The 16,022-nt window shown below is 42.0% G+C and overlaps 3 protein-coding genes across 7 annotated transcripts in view; 1 reads left to right on the top strand and 2 right to left on the bottom strand.

Annotated features, from left to right (window-relative positions):
- LOC106742204 (microtubule-associated protein Jupiter) overlaps positions 1–11,077 on the bottom strand; it is a 105,114-nt gene extending 94,037 nt beyond the window's left edge. The window contains exon 1 of one of the 2 annotated variants that reach the window (XM_014614937.1): positions 10,919–11,077. In XM_014614937.1, the coding sequence (XP_014470423.1) occupies positions 10,919–10,971 (53 nt within the window). In that variant the 5' untranslated portion in view covers positions 10,972–11,077. Of the gene's footprint in view, positions 1–1,724; positions 2,401–10,918 lie in introns of those variants that run through there. The other variant, XM_014614938.1, reaches the window with a different exon arrangement.
- Positions 11,078–11,899: 822 nt separating this feature from the next.
- On the top strand, positions 11,900–14,278 carry LOC106742146 (inhibitor of growth protein 1). Its single transcript, XM_014614820.1, has 3 exons — positions 11,900–12,206; positions 13,047–13,250; positions 13,324–14,278. The coding sequence occupies exons 1-3, from the start codon at positions 12,071–12,073 to the stop codon at positions 13,896–13,898; spliced, it is 915 nt and encodes a 304-aa protein (XP_014470306.1). The 5' UTR covers positions 11,900–12,070; the 3' UTR covers positions 13,899–14,278.
- Positions 14,279–14,495: 217 nt separating this feature from the next.
- LOC106742151 (ubiquitin-conjugating enzyme E2-17 kDa) overlaps positions 14,496–16,022 on the bottom strand; it is a 5,722-nt gene continuing 4,195 nt past the window's right edge. For all 4 annotated transcript variants that reach the window (XM_014614826.1, XM_014614830.1, XM_014614829.1 and 1 more), the window contains exons 4-5: positions 15,608–15,769; positions 14,496–14,952 (exon numbers count right to left, since the gene is read on the bottom strand). In XM_014614826.1, coding sequence (XP_014470312.1) covers positions 15,614–15,769 — 156 coding nt within the window. In that variant the 3' untranslated portion in view covers positions 14,496–14,952; positions 15,608–15,613. The remainder of the gene's footprint in view (positions 14,953–15,607; positions 15,770–16,022) is intronic.

Consider the following 16,022-nt stretch of genomic DNA (forward strand, 5'->3'; position numbering starts at 1 on the left):
CTTCTCGTACTTGCCGGCCGTTTCACCTTAGGGAAGACGAGCAATCTACTAATATCGTCGCGTATATGTTGGCATATTCGTCATTATTAATAATGACTTGCGTTCCCAAGCACCAAGAGACAGCTGAGTGTTCGGAGGAAAAAATAAATATTTGCTATACTCGTTGGAAGTTATTTATGACTCGAGTCGATAATTCGTGAAAGCGATAACCACGGTATTTCTCGGCGTCTAGCTTATCTCGATCTCCGATTAATAGCGAATCGCGAGAGAATATACTCCGATACGACCGTGATTCGCGCGAGCAGGTGCGGAAGACGCTATAATTCCCGTACCTGAGAAGTACTCGCAGTATTCGAAATAGAGGGATATTCGCGCGTGGCGTGACTCGCGTAGACGGTGGAAACACGTCTGGCGAATGTCTCTCGTGTTGCTCTCGTTGCACCGGCATTAACCTTTGTACGGCTACGTGCCTGTGCGGCTGGTCGCTCCTCTCCCTCTCTCTCTCTTTCTTTCTTTCTTTCCACGATCGTCTCGCAGAAATAGAAACTGGATTGAGACTCGATTCTCGTTCGCCTTGACGCCCTTAATCGGCCGGGATTAACATCGGGATTTGTCTCACGAGGAAATCTCGCGAGTTCTCTATCAAGCGCGCTTCCGCTATTAAATGCGCGACAACGATCGGCGCCGAGTGTTGCAAACCACCTTCTCTGTTACACGCGTGATTAACGACCTCCGGCTCGAAGGATATCTCGTTCAATGAAAAGACACTTAACTAATGGCAGATCGAGCGATATTCAATTCGCCGATTTTTAACGTCGACCTAAGTCCTTATATCAGAGACTTAGCAATGACGGAGATTCGGGAGATAAAGGAATCGCGGAACGTCACGAATTCGACGTTCGCAGAAATCGTTCTACATGCCGGTACTTAAACTTTGATGTATGACTCACGCAATGTAATTGTGAAAAATACACGTAAGCAGACAGCTAGGCCGCTCGAGTCACGCCTAACGCAAATGATTTCTCCCGTACGGCGTATATCGCGCTCCAGTTTTGCACTGAAGCATCAAGATGGAGAAAGAGACAGACCGAGAAAGAGAGAGACAAAGAAAGAACAATCCGGTCATCATGACGATGACCGATCGGTAATGCAGTCGGAGCAGGGAGAGACGGGGAATGAAAACCGGCGAAAAGAAGCGTGTGTGTGCCCGATTGTGCGAATTGAAACGGAGCTCGCGCATGCACATTACACACCACGCACTTCGTTATCAGAACGCTCAGAATCGCTCAAGGTTGGATGAGGGGGCACGAGACTCCATGCACCGAATTCCCGGTAGGTCGATAAAAAAAAACCTGTTCCATTCGCACGTGGGAAGTTTCTCCTCGTGAGAGAGAGCTCACGGCGTGCATTACTACCGTTAAATTCGCTCGCAATTGCGTCCGAGAGCCGGCGGCTCATAGAGCGACGCCATTTTAAAATCGAGCGATTCAAATGTAACTCGCTCGCCCGAATCGCAGCCGCCGTTGCTCGTCTCGATATCGCACCGGGTCGTCGAACCGGTCATGCATAGGGAGAAAGGCGTAGATAGCTAGAAACGCACGTCGTGCGACTGTCAAAAGGGAGAAAATCGACGGACGAGTGGAAAAGCCAGCGTGAACGTATAATACGTACGTGATCGCGCGCGCACACCAGCGCCCGCACACGAACAAAAGGAAGGAGCATACCTGGTCTTGAATCTTTGCGTGTCGTCCTGGCCGGCCCACATGTTTCCTTCCGGAGAATATCTGTCGACGCGAAGCGGCGAGAGCTCTGCTCTGCTCGATAACCTCAAAGCACTACGGAGCGCGACCGAGGGGCTCTCTTCTCTCGCGTAAATTGTCTCTCTCTCTCTCTCTTTTTCTCTCTCGCGAGCTAAGGCGTACGCGCGTGCGTGCGTGCACACACGAAATTCGCACCGGCACACGCGGCGTCAAGCTGGGTCAAGCTGGGTCACCACGCACTCTCGCGTTTCCTCCGTTCGTGTGTGGCTTCCGTGCGGAGAGCGGGCCGAAAAGGAGCAGGGCACCGGCTGGTGCGAGCGAGAAAGCGGGAGATGAGGCCCGCGGAAGGAAGGAAAGGAAGAAAGAACGAACCGTCCACTAGACGCTGCACGTCGCGAAGCGCGAGAGTGGAGGCGCCACCTCCGAAAAGTCGAGAAACTCGCGCGAGAAACGGAACAGGGGAGCAGCAGGAGAAGAAGGAAGAACGAGAGAGAGAGAGAGAGAGAACTCGTAACCACCGATCAGCACCGCTGCCGTTGCGCACGATCACGAAATACTGATGGCGGTGAATCGGCGCGGCGAGGTGCGGCGCGAAGTTGTGCGCGGACGGCCGACGACTTCCGAACGACCGAGCGAGCGAACGAGAGAGAGAGAGAGAGAAAGAAAGACGACGGGGCGAGGCGGCGCGTCGATCGCAACTGCGTACAGGGCCTTAGGTTCGGGGTGAATTCGGAAAGACTCCCTCGGGTCGCTCACGCAATGTCATGCGTGACGGTTAGGCGACATACAACGCGTGACATATGAGAAAGAAAAAAAATATCAATATTTCCTTTTACGACGAACGTGTATCTTCGTCGTCGTGGGAGTAAACGCAAAACGTTTTTTTTCCCCGCTTCTCTCTCTTCGCCGATGTATAACTGAAATTTAAATCGCCCTGTGAGATTTACATCTTGTCAAAATCAACCGGCTGTTTTTAATTGATTCGGAGTATCGAGGATGAAAGATAAAGGAGAAATTTGTCGTTGGTAGTCGTACGAAATATAAAATTGCGTGCGTTGAAAAAAAGTGCGGCAGGTGCGCAACAACTTTGCGGGAGCTCAAGTATACATTGGTTCTTAAGCGCCTACGGGTACAACGAGCAACCACGAGATTCTGCCCTTAGGCTCATCGTCAGTCACGGACACCGGATAATTTTCTCCTGGGAATGCACGCTAAAACCGGGCCAGCGACAGCGGTTATATTTATCTTACCGACCGTGTCGCCGTTTCCCGTTCTTCCTTTTCTGTGCAAAATCTCGCGGTTGCTTAAAAATACGCTCAACCTACTTTCGAAGTGGTCAATGCACATCTTACGAATTTCACCGATCCGCAATTTGTATGTTTTTTTTATCGGTTCTCCGACTTCGTTCGATTGGCGACGTAAATATACCGCGTCAAAATGCCATTTTCGTCGCCTACACAATAAAAAATGATGTGTAACAAAATGCACAAAACAATTTTATAACAAACAGCCCACCTAAATTTTTATGTTGCTTTGACAAGGTGAATATGTTAAAAAGTAATATGTTAACAAAGTGAAATATATCAATTTAACATATCTTTGTAATTGTAATTTTTAATATATTCCCCGTGTTAAAGTAACACTACAATTTCAGTGGACTGTTTTTAACATAAAATCTTTTACTATGTATTCTCAACGATTACTCTGCAGAATTTCTCTTGTTATGTCACTTTTTGATTTTATATCAATTATCTAACAATAAAAATTTGATAACGCGCTAATCGAACATCGAATCGACATTTCGGGAAATTAAAGTCTATTCGAGTTAAAAGAATAATTTAAGATGACCTTATTGATAAGTACATATCTATAGCACGGTGACTAATCGACCGTGGAAAAATCTGATCTCATTATCCCGTCCCAGGATGTCTAATTATCGCGCATTAATATTAATTTCAAGGACAACCTCAGGAATTCAAAATCAACCGTCTTCTGTGTGCGTTCTGCGCTCGAATCTGCGATCATAATTTTTCCGCATGCTCGGCAACAATTTCCACTTCAACTGTTAGAGATTTAATTATGGATTTTTCGAGGAAGAGTTCACAAACACAGAATCAACGAAACTTCTATAAAAAAAATTGTCTCTGATTAATTTGTTATAATGTTCAATATGTGGGGCTCGATATCGCCATTCAACCGTCTGGGCAATGAAAACACGCGTCCCGAAATCCCGGATTTTAACGAATAATTTTCATCGCTTTGACGAGTCAATATGTCCGATAAGTCCATCGTCATGTAACAACAAAGCGAGATTCCTTGACGGCGAAACCGCGACGATGCGGTGCTTCTGCGTTGCTGTAGTAACAGCTGTTTTCCGAAGCACGAGCGCAGCATAGTGGTCGAACGAGTCCCTCTTCGTGCAAGAGATCGCTCCGTATCGCCGAATCATGCTGGCGGTGATGCGGCACGTCTCATGGACGTTAAGAGATTATTAAGCAATATAAAGTTTAATTTCATTGTCAATTATTGCAACGGCAGTCTCGCCCCCTGGGACATCGCGCAGACGATCGATATGAAACGCTCGTGTCGATCGAAATGGTGCAATCTGTATTATTATCGCCGAAGATTTCGCGAGGCGAAAATAAAAGATATATAAGAAAAAAATAAGGAAGTCGACGTGCGATTCTCAACCATGTAAATTCAAGTGAATTAAATTAAAGAAATTTATCTCAGAGACAAACAGAATAAACGGTGCTATCTACATTATTATCGCGTAAGGTTTCGCGAGGCGAAAATAAAAGATATATAAGAAAAAAATAAGGAAGCCGACTTGCCATTCTCTCGACGATGTAAATTCAAATGAGTTAAATTAAAGAAATTTATTTCAGGGACAAACAGAATGGACGATGCAACCTACATTGTTATCGTCGCGAGATTTCGCGAGGCAAAAATAAAATACAAGTAGATATGCGAGAGAAGATAAAAGTCGACGTGCCATTTTTGTAACGGTGTAAATGAAAAAAATTGAAGTAAAAGAATTTTGTTATAGGGATACACAGAACAAGCGAAATGAATTCACGACTCGTGCGGATTCTTGCGAATAGCTGCAGTGACAATCGCAACAATGTCGTGCAGTCGACCCGCGTAGAGAACGAATGCCTGTTTTCGTAACCCGACTTGGGAGTTACGAACGAGTAAGCCGCTTAACTACGAGATCGCGGAATTCCGCGAACGGGCGAATGTCGCGCCGCAAATTGCCGGCGTTATTTTCCCGGTCCCCGCGTGTACGTACGCGTGTACGTGGAAGCCTTTCCTGCTGCACACGGCGTGCAGCGACGGGTTCTCGCCGGTGGACAAAGAAGAGATATGATAGAGAAACGGAGAGAGGGAGAAAGGGAAAGAGAGAGAGAGAGAGAGAGAGAGGGAAAAAGAGAAGGGGGAGAGAGAAAGAGAGAGACAACGAAGGTGACCAAGTGCACGAAGGACGGCGAACAAAGGGCAGGCGAAACGTCGTGTACCTATGCAATTATGAGGCTTCGAGGCCCTAAATGTATACGCCTCTATGCGGCACGCTAAGAGCTGCGATGAGTCACTAGCTGGAGCTCGCATTATTCGCACGCCGCGTTCCACCGAGGATGCGCGTTAGAATGCGCGCGAGACGCGATACGAAAATGAACGGAATCTCAGAAATGTTATCGTTAATAACTTACAACGCCGACTGATAGGTAGCTAATCGTTTCTTTCTATAAATGTTCAAAAGAAGAAAAAAAAGTAGTAAATATCCTCGATGAAAATAATTTATAATTCGATCCAACGATCATGTATTAATAAAATTATTTTTTATTATGTATGCTAACAGCTATTTCTCTTTCTCATATTCTGTATATATACGACGTTTTAATTTTGTATTATATGTTATATAAAAGGTCTATTTTTCGCCATATATAAACAAAGATTATCATCATCATTCGTGATCTTGTTGATGTTAAATATCGAAGAGTGACCAAAAAATTGACGAGGGAGCGCGATGAAAAATTGAACAAAATTTCAAAAATGTTATCGTTAATAACTCGCCGATTGACAGATAGCTCGTTAATTACTGCGGACATTCGAAAGAAAAAAAAATAAATGTTCTCGTCGAAAATAATTCCTGACTTGATCCAATAATCATCCATGTGTTTCAACGTTAAATATCGAAGAGTGACTAACAAATTGACGAGAATGCGCGAGTCGCAATGCAAAATTAAGCGAAATTTTAGAAACATTATCATTAATAATTTGTATCGCCAACTAACAGGTGATTTGTTGATCCCCCTGCAAATGTTCAGAATCAAAAAAAAAGAAAAAAAGGCATCTTAAAAATAATTTATATTGAGAAAAAAACTTAAAAATTTATTTATGAAACATAAATGTTTATTTCACAGAAACAAACATTTATTTAAATACGACGAAATAAAATTGTATTCCCGGCAAATAAACCAATTAATAAGAAAACTTAGGTATATTGCGCGAAAATATATATTTCGTCATTACAGTCAAATTTTTTTCCAACCAATAAATATCGACGAAAATGTCACGAGAAACATTTACTTTGCAAAATTTAAATTTTCTTTTCTCAGTGTACGACTCGAACCAACGAGATCATTCTCGTATTTTGACATTAACACGTTGACTGCTACGGAACTTTTCACGATTCCGGTCTAAGAAGCCAATTTGATTTAATCAAGTAATGAAGCGACGAGATAACTCGTAGTTGGCGTCCTGGGCGAGTAAACAACTTACGAGATATCTCGTAGTTGGCAGTCAACGTGTTAAATATCAAAGAGTGGCGAAAAAATCGGCGGATCGCTCGAGATTGAAATTACGACCGAGATCTCGGGGCCGAGTCGACGACATTGTCGATTTAATTTCACGTTTTTGCACGATCGATCGAACGTGACGGCGGGACTTACTCCACCGTGTGGTGCTCGTGTGGGCGTTGTTCTTATTGGGCGTGTACCTCGCTACGGCGCCCGTGGTCTTCGCAGACAATAACGCATCATTACGTCGTCCTCCCTTCGTGCATACACACCGAATACGCAATAACAAGCCATATGTTATCGCCCCCGAATGAAAAGAAAGAAAAAAAACTCACGGCACGGTCAAAGCGCGCAGAGTTCGTGGCGCTCTCTCTCTCTCTCTCCGTCAAATCGTGGCCGGAGCGGCGGGCGTAATTATACACGCAAACAGGACGCGCGATAATGTTGCGAGGGAAACTTTCCAGCACGCATGTACGCAGCAACGGAAATCTAACTAAGAGAGGAGAAGAAAGGATAGATAAAAAATCTAAATGAAAATAAACGATCCCGAGAGGTGACGGGGCGAGGCGCCCCGATGTTTGTTGCGAGTCAGCCGCGCGCGAGCGAGCGAGAGAGAACGGTGGGTTCTTTTAATTACAAGACGGAATTGGTTGCTCAGGCCTAAACGTAATGACGCTTCGCCCGCGATCGTTCCGAGACATTGCACTGCGCTGTTTTCTCCCTGCGTGTGCATGTGTAGGATACGACGCGCGAGAACGCATACTCACGGCGCTCCCCGTTTATTGCGAGCATACACGGCGGTGCGGCGTTGATTAGACGACGATACGCGGCGGTAAACCGCCGATGTTTTTTCCCGGCGCATCTCCGCCACACATTGCAGCAGACAATCGAGCCTCGCATCGTCTGCCTCAACAAAATGCGTCCGGACAACTCGATCGCGCTACAAAGATCCGCGCTTCGAGCACGTCTCGAGATCGGCGCTTCTATTCGATAATTTTTAATGTATGAGTCACAGGCACAACGCGTACGTTACAAATCTTTGCGCAGACAAAATGTATCACAAGATAACTGCGCAACAATTGTGTTAACGACAACGACATTGTCGTTACAAATCACAAAATAAAAGGATTGAGGTAAAGTTCTTCTCGGGAAATAAAGGAGTCAGGGACTCGAACGTCTATGTGCTGATAACGCTGGTGACAACCAATACCGTAGATAACGTGTGTAAATGCATCGAGAGAACAAATATCTAAGAGATAAAAAATATTTATTCGGTGGATGTTAATAACATATTTATTTGTATTAATATAAGCTTTTACACGGAGAGAAAATTCTTCTCAAATAAGAAAATATAAATATTCTTAAATCTGCAGCTTTTCATAAAAGCAATTGTTTATTCTGTTTAGATAAAAGAATTTAGAAAGGTTCAAATAAATATGTTATTAGTATCCACCAAATAAAAATTCTTTTATTTTTTATATTTTTTTCTTTCAGTGTGTAAACTGGAAGTTTCGGAGACGCTTTAAAACAACATGATTTTCTTGAGAATTCTTTGGTTTTGCACGCGGAAAGAGGATCTCGTGCGGAGTTCGTGCGACTGAACGCGAAAGCGGAAATTCGGTGACAAGGAACGATATCTCCGTTATCGCGACCGAAGACAACATCCCAAGTCGAAATTGAATGCTATTCTGTCGCTCTTAAGGATAGTTTGCAGAATTAAAAGAATGGATTTTTCCATTTTTCTCCAAAAAACTCCGAAAAATGCGTGGAAAAATTGAAAAACCGGTTTTTCTAACTATAAAAAATTCTTACATATACAGTTGGACAATAAAAAAATTGCAACACTTTTTCCCGATGAGTTTCGCGAAACGTATCTCCTAAGTATTACTAAAAATCAATTTTCCTATCGAATACAGGATGCGTTGCGAAACCCGTCAAAGAAAAATGTTGCAACCTTTAATTAGCTGACTGTGTGCGTGTGCAAGAATCTTTGTGACCCTACTACCGAGTTTTCGTTCGGTCCTCAGGCAACAGAAAATCGGTTATATGAAAGTAGTTATTTTCCCGTGTACAATATCCAAGACGAGCGAAGGACTTTCAAAGCGTTTCGCCGTGTCTCAAGCCCATCGCTACGCGCAGCTGTTCTTCAAGGCGATATAATGCCAGAGAAATGTCCGATTTTATAAAGCGGTGTGGAGTCAGTCACGCTCTTCTCTTTTTCTATCTCTCTCCCTCTTATCGTCTCGCGAAACCGCAGGACTTCCTTAATCTCGCTCTACGCGCGTTTGAATATACGATAGCCGTCTCGTTGGAAGGCATAAAACTGCGACGGACGAGCCGAGGAAAATCTTTATGGCCGATATATCTTCGGTGCGTTTCGCTTCCACAAACAACGGGCAGTTACACGTGGCATGTAACGGTTTCGCGACGATCGACCTTAATTTCGACGACACACTCTGCGAGGTCGATTGGCAATTGATTTTTCCTCGATTCGGAACAGCCGTTGTCAATAACGCGTGAGATAGGAACGAGGATTCCGCGTGAAGCAAGCTTCCGAAACGCGACTGAGTGACGAGATATTGTCGTTCACGTTGACGTTCGCGAAATTCCGATTGATTCCTCTTTGTTGGAAATTTCATTGCAGATATAACTATCGGGAGAGAGATTTTGCGATAATCGTCGGGAAGTTACAGAAAATAAATGACAGAATTTGACGGAATTTTACTCGTGTATCAAAGTTTTCAGAATGAAGGTTTTTTAATAATTGTCTTAGAATCAATCGCTGATTGCTTGATTAATTATTATAGTGAGAGATCGAACGTGTAATTTTTTATAATTATATAGATATAATTTTATGTTTCCAATGAGAATAATATAAAGGACATTTTGGTAACTCCATAAAACCTCGACAAATCCGCCGCTCCGAAATTAAACGAGACGTTATTCCTTCTCCTCCGCCGTGCGTTTTATCGCCACTTTCGATGTACCGTACGCGATCTATCGTTGGCTTCGCGAACTTTGTCGATCCGTACCTTTCGAAGTCGATAGCGCGTAATTACGAATAGAACATTGAGGTAAAAAAGGGCCGTCTATATAATTATATAAAAGTCGATATTCCGTTGTTCCAAAATTGAAATTGAAAGAAATAATTTACGACACCACATAAGATGCATATCGATATTAAATAAATTGGTTTTCCCATTACGCAATTCCGTGTGTGCGTTATTTGCATCATTTACCATTAAAAACAAAGACACGGCAGGAGAAAGTATAAGAAATCACACGAAACACCCAATATAATTCTGGGAAAATACAACGATGACGGTGTACGATAAAAAAGTGTCGGCGTTATCCGGATGTATCCGGTATGGGGTGACACGCGCTGCATAATAAAAAATTCGCACGCAACATGGCGTGCGTAATTGGACACTCGCGAACCGTCTAATTTGTGCGTGGGAGCTCAAATTTGGTTTATCGGACACTGACATCAATGTGGAATCGGCACCCCATTTCGGAGGGGTATAATCAACAAAGGAAAATTCGTTACAATCAATAAAATAACTGTCTTGTGCGTATAAAAAGTTTTGAAATCGTATACCTTGATCATTTTCAACTGAATGAACAGAATATAAGGTCCCGACGATTTAACAAAATATAAATGAATAATAAATTTCATATTTATATTCGGGAAGGAGAAACATTTGACAGTGAAAATATCAAGCAAAAAATTTGTAATCAAATAACGAAGGTGATAATAAAAAGAGAGACAGAGTACTAGAGAGAGAGAGAGAGGAGATTCAAGTTATTATTAATAAGTAGATAACGTAAACTGTCACGGTAATGGCGATGAAATCGCAAAATTCGAGTGGATTTGTAATTTCGGAACGTGAAAAAACAAATACAATCGCGGAAAAAATGTGTTGACACCACACGTTCTTGCGTAGCCGGTCACACAGAGGTTGCGACATTTTCAGTCTCGATGGGTTTCGGAGCATGAGAAAAAATCGTGAGGATGGTCTCGCGATTTTTGTCTGTCTCTCAAGTAGACTAGACGAGAGGCGTCGCGACCTTTTCGCGATCAGACGCACGTCTATTCTTATTTGACCAGTGTCTGACGTTCGGACGCTACACAATTCACGTGTATAGATCTCTCTCTCTCTCTCTCTCTCGCTCTCCACCCTTTTCCCCTCCCTCTCTCTCTCTCACTCCTTTCTCTCCTTTTTCTCGCGTTATGGTGAGCTCCACCGGCGAACGATGGTGGAGCAGAAACGGACGGAGGGTGAAGGGGAGGAACTCACCCTCGCCGGCTGGTGAAAATAAAGCGCACGTACAACGTCAAATATCGGGATTGGTACTCACTTGCTGGACTTGCGACCGTCAGATAAGCCCTGGTACGTTCCGGTGGAGGTCATCTTCGCGGTGAGATCGGTCTGGTACGCTTGGGCGGATGAGGGATTCGTCGCGGGAACCGTCGCGAAGATTTTACGATACCACCGGACCGTCGGCCGAACGCGACTCTTCTCCCTGTCGTACGGAAATCAAATACCGTCCGGCCGCGCGATTGGTCGGCGCGCCGCGGCCGCCGCTGGCGCTACCGCGCTAATCAGTGCGGCGGCTGAATCGCGAGCGCCCCCATGGCGTTTAAGGAAATCCCGATTGATTTCGTCGTTCGAGCAACACGTCGCCCGTTTCTCGCATTATTCGTTTTTCGCATGTTCCCTGCCGTTCGTTATCATTCATTATTATTATTCTCTACTGTACGTTGTCATTCGCCGCGCGTTGGAAGGTCTATTGACCAAGGAGTCAGAAAGTACCTTTTTTTTTACTCGTTAATTCGATGCTGACAGTCTATGATTTATTTTTTGACTTTACGCTCGTCTTTTCGCGCGTTTCTATGGGCACTCCGCTGCGATGAGTCACGATACACGAATATATTTAGACGCGACAGGTTCGGTCTGAAGAATGTCTACACCGGAAACTGGAAAACGTTATTGACGCTTGCCGCACCTGTCCCGAACATCCTGAGTGAGTGAGAAGGAAAGAGAGAGAAAGAAAGAGAAAGAGGGAGAGAGAGAGAGAGAGAGATAGAGAAAGAAAGAGAGAAAGAGAGAGGTCCTTTTGTACATTGTCGGCAAATTCGTTCGTTTGGACTTCCATAAAATGAAAATATTCTACTATTACACGTGTGAAAAGTTAATGTACGTGGTATGTTGTAGAATGGTAAGAATTAAGTCGTGAAAAATTTTCACCGACTCCGAAAAGCGCCGTTGCATTTCTAGGTACGAGTCTGTCGAGCAGACTAACGCGCTCTTGGTGGGGACGGTCGAGTGGTGGGGGGAATCCCTCCATCCGGGATCGTACCAACTGTTCGAGATCTGTTGAGTAGTGTACGCCGTATAAATAATACGGAAAATCGGAGAAGCGGCTCCGACGCAGCTTGGTCGCGCGTCACCGTCGTATACCTGTGGTGTTTGAAGGAAAGTGAGAGAGAAGAGGAGCAACAACGCCAAGATGTTGAACCAGGCGGTGGTCGAGGCTCTGTACTCTGCGACGTACATTGAAAACTATCTGGACTGTGTGGAAAATCTGCCGAACGACCTGCAGAGACACGTCTCCCGACTACGAGAGTTAGACGCCACATGTCAAAGTAATTCGATCAGATCCGTAGTCACAGAATATCTCGATGTTTCGATGTTTCTGACGTCCTATCGAATCTTCGACGATACTTGTTGCTTTCTTGCGATTTTTCCGACAGATGTTGACGCCTCGTACATATCGGAATATTTACAAATACAAATTGTCAACAAAGTCGATACTCCGGAGCTTGAGCTGTAGCTGTAGGCGTAACAATGACTTTCAAATAATGAAAAAATCTGACGGATGTCTTGTATCCATAATTTAAAAATATCTTCTCGACATTTTTTATCTTTGGAATCGATCTGTAAATAAGCTTTGGCGCGAGAAGAAAACGAAAATTACATTGTATTTTTCTTATAAATTTTATAAAAGATTTTTGGAGAATATACTTTTGAAAATGACTGCAAGTCCAAGTCATTCAAATAAAGAAAAAGTAAACTGACTTGGAGTTTAATTACAAAATTGTAGAAAAAAGGAGAAGATAGTAATGGTAAAAATTGGCCAGTAATATACTTATCTAACCTATTTAGACTATTTTATGATTATGAGTCATTAGAGGTCAATCAAGTTCACATCAGTATTGATTTATCGCCACATAATGTAACTTTATACTAAAATGTTTCAAATATTCTCTAACACAGGATATATTAGTATAGTTTTCATTCATGGTTTTTGTATAAAATAAGGCATTCAAGTTGCTGTAAAAAAGTGATAAGTGGAGATCCTTAGAGTTCACATTTATACTCGTGAAACAATTAATCAATATATTCATTGTCCCTGACATATTTTATTATATTTTATTTATTAAACATGATGCGATTATTTACTATTTCATGTTTGCATTGTGTAGCATATCTGCGTGAGGTGGATCAACAACAAGAAGCACTGTGCAGCGATACGGATTTGGCAACTAAAAGGAGAGCAATGGTGAGAATACAGCAAGCTCTGATCGCAGCGCAAGAAATTGGTGATGAGAAATTAGATATCGTTCAGCAGATACAAGATCATATAGAAAACAAGGCCAAACAGTTGGAGTTGGATTATCAGAATTTAGGTACGTTGTATGATACATCTCTTGGTTCCACGATAGAGTGCATAATTCTTATAATATTTTATTACTAATACAGATTTCGGCAAGGAACAAGAGTGCTCCGAGTCTGCCCGCGAGGCGAACATAAACAGCAACACGAACAACGCGAGTCACGCAAACAGCACGGAACGCCAGCCGAAGCGTGCTAGAAGAACGAGGACCGAAACTTTGGTAGAATCGGCTCATTCAATGGACATGTTAGTCATGGCAGAGACTCGTTCCTCGGCATTGCCCAGCACTAGTAACGGCCAAAAGAAAACAACTGCGGCTACTACCGGCAAAAAGAAGAAGAGAAAATCTCGACAAGGCAACCAGCAGAATCAACATCGCGAAGACACGCCGCCGCCACCGGAGGATGATCTTGCTATCGATCCGGATGAACCTACTTATTGCTTGTGCGACCAGATATCTTATGGCGAGATGATTCTCTGTGACAATGACCTGTGTCCCATAGAGTGGTTCCATTTCTCTTGCGTTTCCCTGACTACTAAACCTAAGGGAAAATGGTTCTGTCCTAAGTGTCGTGGCGACCGACCCAACGTCATGAAACCGAAAGCGCAATTCCTCAAGGAGCTGGAACGATATAACAAGGAGAAAGAGGAAAAGTCGTAGCAAGAGGAGAATGCGGAAAGGCTTAAAAGTTTTGGCAGAATTAATTGGACTTGATCATCAGGCAAGATTCCCGTGAAATAGATGAATTTTAATCTTGACACGTATGAAGACTCGTGGATTAAAATCTCGTATTCCACGGAAATCTCAATTTACTGATACATACATGTACATTTGTTTTTGTAAATTCAATTCTTTCGTATAAAAGTCAATATCACCGAAGAGCGATGGTGTCGCCGATTATTCAAGCGACACCATCGTTCTCTTAATTGTAAAAATATATTCAAACATTTTGTTTCTAAGTCGTAGATAATAACTGACTGTATAAAACACATTATTGTACATAAGGCGTAATATCATTATTATTAAATTTGAGTCACAAATTTTGTGTTTGAACGTACTTCCTTTGTCGATAATCGACATTTTTCTCATTCATCATACACAACAAAAAGATACTAAAGAAAATAATTCATATATTTATATACGAAGTATATAATGTAAATATAATAAATAGAGAGTAAGAAATTTGAAGGAATATGTAAATAGTTATAAAAGTGTTGACAGAATTAGTAGAAAGGTGAAGAATTCGTAGAACATAACTTCTTTCTTGCAAAATTTATTAATTCGGTACTATATCGAGTATGACATTCATTTACAATTTGACGCGCAAGCGTGATGCCCTATCGATAAATATCGGATCCAAAACGAGTTACACGGTTTTCTTATATTTTGCGTTATTACATGTGGTGAAAGAAAACTTTCCACAAACGCACGCGACTTACAAACTTTCATATCCTTTAACATGAATGTACTTTTTCCTCAAGCTCGTCTACACTTGTAAAACAGTACAGCTTGCGTGCGGGATTAATATATGGTAAAACATTGCGTTGGGATATGAACGTTTATCTTTTTTTCCTTATTTATGTGTTTTTTCCAGAGGAGCGCCTAAAGCCTAGTGAGTAGGACGATACATACTGGTACTTATAAGTGATGATCACATAAGTTCACAGTGCGAATCCACGCCATTCCAGTTTTCTACATTTTCGTCATTTTTCCTCTGCAACAAAGTGAGAAACCGTATAAGCAAGCTTACATCGTCTATCTAATGCCGATATGAATTGAATGAGTGCTAAGAACGTCATTTTCCTATAATTTCAACTGCATGTACGATTTGACCGGGAGTTTGTTATTTTCACATGATACGAGAACTATTTGCAAATAGATCAGTATGTAATCAGAATTCACGATAAATCTTTTATGCAGATTTCATTTTCAACTTTTCAAATACTTTTCATCAATTAGCAAAAGGTTTAGGACAATCAAAATAGGGCATAAATCATCCCAAGTGATAGAGATTGGGATCAACAGTTGAGACAAATGATTAAAAATAAATCATATAGGTAAATAAGGGGACACAACAGAACAAACGAAAAGTGATCTCAGATTTATTAGGTTTTAAAATAAGTGACCTTAAAGTTTAGTGTGTTTAAATTATTAAGTCGTTCAAGCAGAATTGTATAATAATAATAAAATATAATTAGAATAACTAGAATAAGTAGCTTTTAACAGTTTTTTTTTAATAGAGAAAATTAAAAATTAAAATTAAAATTTTCTGACATGGGAAAGAAAAGAGTTGCTGATTTGCGTTATATCGGATGCAGTCAACACTAAAAAGTCGACCTTGCTCTTATGTATCGTACAAAGTGGCATACTTAATGTCAGCGGAGATCTTCTGTGTGACTCTCTTGGAAATTCAACCAAGACTGTTCAACTACAGTGGCCACTCTCTTCTCGTATTCCCGTTTATTCTCTTGGTATAATTGCGCTGCTAAAGAGTTGGCTGGCGAATTTGGATTCGGTTCATCCAAAAGTGACTGTAACAAATAGTTTACACATTTTCTCAACAAATGTCAGATATAACGTTTGATTACACAGAAGTGAATTATATGTATAGCAAATGTAAAGCAGGAGTCGACGGATGGAAAAAGCGAACATCAGGTTACAACAATTATCAGACTATAAAGTGAAATTATGCATTTATTATTATATTATTATTATCATTAATATGTATATATATATATATTTCTTATGTATATGTATATATATTATATATATTATATATATATA

Source organism: Dinoponera quadriceps, unplaced genomic scaffold (assembly GCF_001313825.1).
Source record: "Dinoponera quadriceps isolate SergipeBrazil2010 unplaced genomic scaffold, ASM131382v1 scaffold676, whole genome shotgun sequence".
NCBI lineage: Eukaryota > Metazoa > Arthropoda > Insecta > Hymenoptera > Formicidae > Dinoponera > Dinoponera quadriceps.

What these genes read in the sequence shown, in the direction of transcription:
- LOC106742146 (XM_014614820.1), top strand. Translation starts at nt 12,071, where the DNA reads ATGTTGAACCAGGCGGTGGTCGAGGCTCTGTACTCTGCGACGTACATT. An exon ending in GTTAGACGCCACATGTCAAA is followed by an intron (nt 12,207 to 13,046) that starts GTAATTCGATCA and finishes TGCATTGTGTAG; the next exon opens with CATATCTGCGTGAGGTGGAT. An exon ending in GTTGGATTATCAGAATTTAG is followed by an intron (nt 13,251 to 13,323) that starts GTACGTTGTATG and finishes TTACTAATACAG; the next exon opens with ATTTCGGCAAGGAACAAGAG.